The sequence below is a fragment of the Melanotaenia boesemani genome, chromosome 3 (genome assembly GCF_017639745.1).
Source record: "Melanotaenia boesemani isolate fMelBoe1 chromosome 3, fMelBoe1.pri, whole genome shotgun sequence".
NCBI lineage: Eukaryota > Metazoa > Chordata > Actinopteri > Atheriniformes > Melanotaeniidae > Melanotaenia > Melanotaenia boesemani.
This window is the reverse complement of record NC_055684.1, coordinates 31,241,518-31,250,464: the sequence shown is the minus strand read 5'-3', so window position 1 is coordinate 31,250,464 and position 8,947 is coordinate 31,241,518. Positions and strand designations below refer to the sequence as shown.

General features: G+C 39.0%; 1 protein-coding gene across 1 annotated transcript; it reads right to left on the bottom strand.

Annotated features, from left to right (window-relative positions):
- Nucleotides 1–1,793: 1,793 nt before the first annotated feature.
- On the bottom strand, nt 1,794–5,468 carry LOC121636522 (E3 ubiquitin-protein ligase DTX3L-like). The gene is made up of 7 exons (XM_041980058.1): nt 5,204–5,468; nt 4,807–4,865; nt 4,213–4,402; nt 3,891–4,051; nt 2,599–3,807; nt 2,279–2,496; nt 1,794–2,177 (listed from the first exon to the last, which is right to left on the bottom strand). Exons 2-7 carry the CDS (start codon nt 4,849–4,851, stop codon nt 2,108–2,110), a joined length of 1,893 nt encoding a protein of 630 aa, XP_041835992.1. The 5' UTR covers nt 4,852–4,865; nt 5,204–5,468; the 3' UTR covers nt 1,794–2,107.
- Between the last annotated feature and the right edge of the window lie 3,479 nt (nt 5,469–8,947).

The following is an 8,947-nucleotide window of genomic DNA, read 5'->3' as shown; positions in this document are numbered from 1 at the left end:
GATGTCATCAGAAGACACAGCATTGATTTCCAGCTATGCTGATAATACCCAGCTTTATATCACAGTCTCCTGATGATCTACAAGCAGTTAATGTCCTTTTAAACTGTATTTTAGATATAAAGTCGTGAATTGCTGTTGATTTTCTACAGCTTAACTAGGACATGACTGAAGTTTTAATTATCAGTCCTGAAGATGAGAAAATAATCATTTTACCAAAAGTGCATAATTTTAAACCTTCTCAGTGTGTGAGAAATCTGGCCGTCCTTTTTACCTCTGAGCTGGATTTTGTTTCACTGCCTCTTGCAGGCAGTTGTTTGCAAATGGACACAAGCAAATCGGGCAGATTTTATTTTCATCTCCTGCTGTCGCTCCCTCTCTTGCCAGTACTTGAGTGTGATGCTGCGTTGAGGAGTTCTGTATCTCAGAAACACCTTTGGTGTCCTTCAAGCTCGGCTGTAATGCGGTGGTCTTTTGTTACTGATGTAGAGAAGCGTCAACAGAGGCTTTTCTTTCTTTCTTTCTTTTTTATAGTACTGACTCTTTTTGAAAAGCCAATATATTTTCATTTGACCTTTGCTGGTTTATTGACAGAAATAGTTATGGGCTTCAAGTGGTTCTCCTTTGTGGTTAAACCTGTATAATTAAAAATGCTCTTTGTTGGGGATCTCTGTCTTCCTTGACGTGTCCTGAGTTATTGATTTGTACTCTTGAAGAGAGGGATTTCTTTTCTGCATTGCATTTAAAGCTGCACTGAAAGCATCTTGACTTTGACTTGGCCCACATACAGTCACTTCTTCACAGGAAAAAGTGACCATAAGGTTGCTCTCCTTTTCCTGGATAACCCTCATAGCATCACTCAACTGATCTGGATCTACAAACCTGAGAGGAAAAACTGTCCCACAAGATTCAGATAAAGAATTCTGGACTAGTTTTGTGAACTCAATGAGAGCTTCTTGTGGTTCACATACCAGTAATGACCCACTGAAACAAGGCAATCTTCAGATGGCTTTTTATATTCATCAAAAGAGGTGTTTCTTGGAGTAGAATGTGCACTACTCTGTCTCCCACCACTTGGTGTACTGATGTGTTGATTCTCCATTAAATGGAGGTCCACTGGAGGTCTCCTCTGACCAATGACCAATGCTGGACTTGTCTACTGGGCCACTGAGCCCAGTGGCTCCAAAAAGTTGGATGAGGCTTAAGGGTGATGTGGCAGTCTTCTGGTGCAGATGCAGAAGAGCTCTGACTGTTCGACTGATCTCTTATTATCCTCTGTGCCCTGCTGCTGCTAACGCTACCACTCTGGTCGCTCTGACTCGTCCTTACGCTCAGCCTCTGTCCCAAAATGCTGCTTCTGTCAGAAATGTGTCAGCCATATCTTAATGCATGTGAAGTAACACAAGTCTATGTAATTACAATAACTTACGTTTTTATTTTGCTTAAAGGTCATGTTATTTTATGCTGTTGTATATGTTTTGTCATTAACTGAAAAAGAAGTACAATCATTTTACCTAAAGAACATTTTTGCAGAATCATACATGCATTTTTAGATTTTTTTTCTTTTTTTTATGAAAAATGACACATAGCTTTTATAGTACACAATGCATGGAGGTGCAGACTTTCTTCTGGAAAGAGAATAATGTTTAATTTTTTGCTGGAGTACTTTACAAGCTAAATAACAGATATTGTTATAAATAAAATTTGAAAAATTGTACAGAAAACCAGCCACTGTTTTCTTGTGTTTTGTTTCCAACCTTCCTTAATTAAATGAACAATATCATGAGTCAGGGTGAGTAATTAAACCATTTATTAGGCAAACAGTAAATTTGATTCTCTATTCTGTGCCATCAAGATTACAATCACATGCTTAAATGCATTTGTCTTACAAAAACAGCCATCAACTGAAATCACCTTTTATATGCGAACATGATCTTGCAAAACAACTTTGAGCTGAATATTTTTACTGAACCTTAAAGCAACCCTTACTGGTTATATTAAACATTCCTAAATAAGAGATAGCGAAGCATATGTTCATTTTTATACTTCAAACATTTAAGAGATTTTCTTTTTCTGTCTCGAACAAAGAAGATTTCACTTGGTGTCGCTGTCACTTAATGCCTTTGTCCTTCAACTCCTCCTTGACTCTTTTCAGATAGTCGGGGTCAGGATACCCAAAACTGTGGAAGCAGAATATGAACAAGTAGATATATGAATCATTTCAGCTAATTTAATACTGGAAAAGATAATAAACCTAGAAACCAAGACTGGGGTTCTGTACCACTGTGGTCCTCCTGATGGAGATGTCTTGTGGTGAATGTCATTCCAGGTCACCTGGTTCTCTGACCCAGTCGTTCTGGAGGTCCCAACAGTAAAAGTCAACTTCTGATCAAATGCTTTTTTCAACAGTTGCAGCACTTCTTTGCCCTCCTTGTTGTATGGAAGATATGCAACTCTGCGAGTACCAAAGTAGCGCTGACCGGGATTGGGATGCTTTCCCTGCAGAAGAGAGAAAGACAGAGTTACCAACATTTAGAAACCACAGTTTATTAAACTAATTTAAAGACAATTATCACATGTTCAACTATTTAAGAAATTTACCGTTTGTACTCCATCTGGAATATCATATCTGATTACAATGTGGCCACAGTCTGGGAATCCAGGGAGAGGTAAGGAATATGTTGTCCATGTCATTTTTCCATCTGGCTGGTCTCCCTCTATCAGACCAAAGACATCTTTGCATACAGGACAGATGGGCCCACCGTGTTTCACTGCATTTTGCAGGCAGTCGTTGCAAAATTCATGTTTACACTTAAGTTGTTTCTTATTGGTAAATGTAGACAAGCAAATATGACATTTGTCATCTTCAATATCTCCTGCTGACGCTCCCTCACTTGCTGGTGCTTTGATGTACTGATGTGTTGATCCTCCATTAAATGGAGGTCCACTGGAGGTCTCCTCTGACCAATGACCAATGCTGAATTTGTCTACTGGGCCACTGAGCCCAGTGGCACCAACAGGTTGGGTGAGGCTTAAGGGTGATGTGGCAGTCTTCTGGTGCAGATGTAGAAGAGCTCTGACTGCATGCCTTACCAAGGAGGCATTTCCTCCAGGTCCTAAGTAAGAAGCTTTGACATCGATTTTGTCTTGACTGAGGTTAGATTCTCTGAAGGTCACACCAAACTTTTCTTTGATCTTTGTTAATTCTTTAGCATAAGCAGTCTTCATCAGCTTCCTATGGCTCTCACTCATGGTTAATCCTGCATCAACAAAAGGATCTTTGATGGTCATGTTAATCTTCGGTGATGTGTCTTGAAGTGCTGGTTTGTGCTCTCTGAGAGAGGGATTTCTTTTCTGCATTGCATTTAAAGCTGCACTGAAAGTATTTTGACTTTGACTTGGCCCACATACAATCACTTCTTCACAGGACAAAGTCAGCAGAAGTTTACTTTTGTTTTTCTGAATAACCCTCATAGCATCACTCCACTGATCTGGATCTACAAACTTTAGAGGAATAACTGAGCCACACGATTCAGATAAAGAATCCTGGACTAGTTTTGTGAACTTAGAGAGAGCTTCTTGTGGGCTTCCATCTTCTTGGTCTGCTTTAAATTTCACGTTGACATTTGGCTCAATACTAACTCTATTTTCTTTCAGTATACGTTGAATTTCCTCCTTGTAGATGTGGTTCACATACCAGTAATGACCCACTGAGACAAGGCAATCTTCAGATGGCTTTTTATGCTCTTCAAGAGAATTTTTCCCTTGTGGGTCATTATCTTTCCTAACTGGGTCACTTTGTTTTTTATCCTGGATGGGGAACAAAAAAGTATATCAATTTGTTTAGAAACAGTGTTTTTGTAAATTGGCATTATTTCTTTGACAGTACATACAGCTTGTGGCCCCGGGACTGAAGAAGAATTGTTCATTAACTCATCATCTGGTCTTTGTAAATCCAGGTTTAGTGGTGCCAGACTAATGGACAGTATGGTGACTGTTTTTCCATCTTTACTGGTCAGTGTTTTTCCATTTAGTTCCTGAAGATCACTCAGAGCTTAGAAAGAAGAAAAAAAAATCATTAAAAGTTGCAAAGTTTATATTCATTTAGTCAGAAAGCCAAAATAAACTATTCTTTAAGTTGTTATAGATATGCAATTAGATGATCATGCAGGTTCTGACTGATACGATCCTAAGATTCAAACAGCCATACTGCACCTGGGCTCGGTTTCACTTTGATCAAGGCACTTCCATCTTTTCGGATGCTTTCAACTAAGCAGTCCATCTTATTTTCTCTTCCATTGAACCAAGTCTGAAGAAGTTTCTCTAGTCTTGGTTTTGGTTTTTGTAGTTGATCAGACTGTGACCACTTTAGTGAAAAAGTTAGCAGTACACCTTCATCTTTATCCTGTGAGATTGCAGATACATCACAACACAATAATAAAACATTTTCCAATAATTCCCACAGGTTATCACTTTTTTCCTTTTTTCTATTTCCACGTCAGCAGGTGTATTACAGGTTTGTTTCTTTGTTTGTTTATTTACTTATTTATTTATGTATTTATTATTTATTTATAAAAAAAAAAAAATAAATGAATAAAATTCTTGTATGTTAATCATTTATTGTGTCATATGCAAAAATTATTGTAGTGCATTGTTGTGCATCCACGCGGGGAGAGAAGACAAATATCAGATTATGTACAACAGCTTTTTCAGCCAAGTTTTACCCTTAACTGATGCAAAAGTTCTCGTGATACAAACTGCATAATAAGGTTAACAAAGCAGAGATCCAGTGCTTAACAGTTTAAATACCTGAACGTCAACGTCCATGGGCTCCCCGACCTGAGTTCCTGTCATTTTCAGTCTTCTTTCTTGAAAAACAGCAATAATTTACATGGACATGTCAGTTGTATTCAAATAACCACCTCTTTTCATTATCATTATTATTATTAGTTTTATTATTAAAAAATAAAATAAAATAAAATAATAATAATAATAATTCGCTTGAGCTATTTATGCAAAACTGCCTCCAAATGCTGACAGATTGTTATTCCTCCATTCTACTTTAGTTTACGTCTGTTTAAGGGGAAATGCCGTTCTTTTTTATTTACATCACAAACCTTTAACAAAATCGTTCACTCAGCGTTTTTTCAACAAAATGAGCAACACGCCAATGTGAATTTCCAACTGTGGCGCATCATTTACTTACTTTCAACAATTTTTTTCCAACAAACTCTCTTCTTCCTGGTAAAAGAAAGTGAAAGTTGTAGACTTCGGTAAAGTTAGAAAGATATTCACAGATTCGGCTTTTCCGGATTAATAACTCATCAACGGAACATTGCTTCTACAAAACCGACACAACAACGCAATCACAGCAACGTAGACTGTGAGCTACAATCGTATTTTCATCAAAACGAGCCGTCCTCCGAGCTGGGAGACTTACTTTAGACTCTATGCAGAACTGCCAGTGCTCGACTGGGCAGGGACCGTCTGCAAATTGTAACGCCGAAAAAAATACGGAAGGAAAATATTTAATAACTACAATATGACATGTTATAGTGCCACCAAACTAACAGTACTAATAAACTATCTCATCTTGATCCTACTACACCTCTTACGTTGGTAAAAAAAAATAATGCTTACATGTATTTTTAAATTTTTTTTTCATCATTTTAATAAATAATAAATGGGCAATAACTACAATATGACATGTGGTAGTGCTACCAAACTGACAAAACTAATAAAACATCTCATACTGATCATACTACACCACTTACTTTGGTAAAATATAAACTGAAATTCCTAATAATATTATATATTATATTGATTCTATATTGATCTTCATATCAACAGTTACATCCTTACAGGAATATACAGCCAAGCCCAAAATTATTCATACCTTTGGTAAATACCATTTAAAGTTACTTTTATTCAACCAGAAACTTTTTTCTTGACATTTGAACAAGATCATCCTGATCTTTATCTCCCTCCATAGATTCTCAATTGGATTCAAGTCAGGACTCTGGCTGGGCCACTGCAAAATGTTAATGTTTTTGTCCACTAACCATTTCTTCACCACTTTTGCTGTGTGTTTTGGGACGTTGTCATGCTGAAATGTCCACTGGTGCCCAAGGCCAAGTTTCTCTGCAGACTGCCTGATGCTGTTGTTAAGAATCTGAACGTATTGCTCTTTTCATAGTGCCGTTTACCGCGATAGGTTCCCTGGTCCATTGGCTGAAAAACACCACGAAAACTTCAGGTTCCCACCACTATGTTTGACAGTGGGGATTGTGTTCTTAGGGTTGAAGGCTTCTGCTTTTTGACACCAAATGAAGGACACATCACTGTGGCCAAACAAGTCCATTTTTGTTTCATCTGACCATAAAACAGAAGACCAGAAGTTTTCTTCTTTGTCCAGATGAGCATCTGCAAAGGCCAAGTGGGCTTTTGTGTGCCTTCTCTGGAGAAGTGGTGTTCTCCTTGGTCTGCGTCCATGGAACCCAGCAGTGTGCAGTGTCTGTTGGACTGTCTGCCTTGAGATGTTGCCACCAGCAGAGCCCAGATTCACCAGGATGGCCTTGGCGGTGATGCTTGGATTCTTTTTCACCTCTCTCACTGTCCTCCTTGCCAGCACACATGTCACTTTTGGCTCCGACCACGTCCTCTGAGATTTCCCACAGTGTGAAACGCCTTTTATTTATTAATAATACTTTGCACTGTAGCCACTGGAACTTAAAAACATTTAGATATGGCCTTATAGCCCTTTCCTGACTTGTGAGCAGCCATAATGAGCAGCCGCATGTGGTCACTGAGCTCCTTTGTCTTGGCCATGACTGTCCAAAAACCAGCTGCAGGAAGCTGCTGTTTTTCACCTGCTAAGTTAATTAAAATAGCTGTTCCCAATTAATCACGGTAATTAGGATGCCTTAGAACAGCTAAACTATTTGGACTATTTGTAATGGTCTAGAACTTTGGATTTTCCCAAAGACTGCAAAGGGTATGAATAATTTTGGACATACCACTTTTTGTTCAAATGTAAATAAAAGCTGAGAAATATTTTTTTTTCCGCAATGATGCCTCTTGTACATCATCTTATAATCTTCTGGGAGATGCCTGTGTCATTTCCAATCAAGAAAAAAGTTGCTGGTTGAATAAAAGTAAGTTTAAATCGGAATTTGCCAGAGATATGAATAATTTTGGGCTTGACTGTATTTGCTTGTAAGATTGTAACTTTTGATAAGAAGCTCAATATAGAATCAGTCCATCCATCCATCCATTATCTGCCGCTTATCCGGCGTCAGGTCGGGGGGCAGCTGCCTAAGCAGGAAAAACCAGGCTTCCCTCTCCCCTGCCACATTCACCAGCTCATCCAGGGGTATCCCAAGGTGTTCCCAGGCCAGCTGAGAGATGTAGTCCGTCCAGCATGTCCTGGGTCTTCCATGCGGCCTCTTTCTGGTAGGACGTGCCTGGAACACCTCACCAGGGAGGCTTCCAGGAGGTATCCTGACCAGATGCCCGAGCCACCTCACCTGGCTCCTCTTGATGTGGAGGAGCAGCGACTTTACTCTGAGCCCCTCCCGGATCACCAAGCTTCTCACCTTATCGGGCAGCATGGCTCAGCAAGGTAGAGTGGTTGTCTTGTAACCCGAGGTTACAAGCCGGTTCGACCCTTGACTAAGTCGAGTTCATGTCGAGGTGTCCTTGGGCAAGACACCGAACCCCTAATTGCTCCTGATGGGTCATGGTTGAGCGCCTTGCATGGCAGCTTCCGCCATCAGTGCGTGAATGTGTGTGAATGGGTGAATGTGATGTATGATGTAAAGCGCTTTATTCCAACAGACTCTTGTCTTCCTGTGAAAGTGTAGCTCTCTCACACAGGAGATAACGACACAGTCTATAGGCTACTAAACATAGCCTACCCTGTTCATTGGCCAGCTTACTCCCTGGGCAAACTAGGTTTGTCTGTATGTTATTATGCAGTGTTTTACTATTTTGGTCCTCAGGACCCACTGCCCTACGTGGTTTAGAGGTAACCGCACTTTAACAAACCTAAACAAAACTAATGACTCGTTAACATGCTTGCAAAAAGTATAAGTAATCAGAAATATTATATAATATAAGAAATAAGGAAGTCTGTTCATCTGAATCAGGTGTGCTGGAGTAGGAACACATCTAATGCAGTCTGGCTAGTGGGTCCTGAGGACCTGGATTGAGAAAGACATGGTCTAATTTACAATTTGTTCAGTTCTTCTAACGATGTTTCTCTCGGTGTCTCTGGTCTGCAGCTGTTCTATCTGTATAAACCCGACACAACATGCAAGTAACAATATGTCTGTAATAACAAAGAAAATATTTTTTGCGATCCATTTTTTAACAGATTAATTACAGCTGCAGACGAAGAGGTGATGTAATCAGAAACGATTTACATGTTTTACATGTTGCTGCTTCACTGTTTAGGCTTTATGTGTTTCCCTTATGCTTGTTTACTTTTAGAAAGCAAAGTCCAAAAATTATATGTTTTATGTGTTGATTTATAAATAACGATTCATTTCTATTGATGTTCATGACTTATTAGTTTAAAGATTTATTACAGTACATTTTTTCAATAAAATGTAGAATCTACATTAAAGCGGTGAAGAGTCATATTGTCCAGATTACTGGCCGACTAGTTAGTACATCCACTCCAAAACTCTTTTAAGGTGGAATTCGGCCTCAGAATAGACATTTTTCCTACACAGTTATAGTTTGTTCTGGTTTTTAATCTTGTGTATTCCAGATGCATTGTTTGGATCTGTGGCCTTCCTCTAATTTAATGGGGATGACATTTCCCATTTGGCACAGACTTCAACCCATCCCTGTCGCCACATTAACAAAATATTAATCTCCATCCATAATGTAGTGATAAAATCACACTGAACACATTTCTGCACTGGGTACAATTGATGTTTTCATA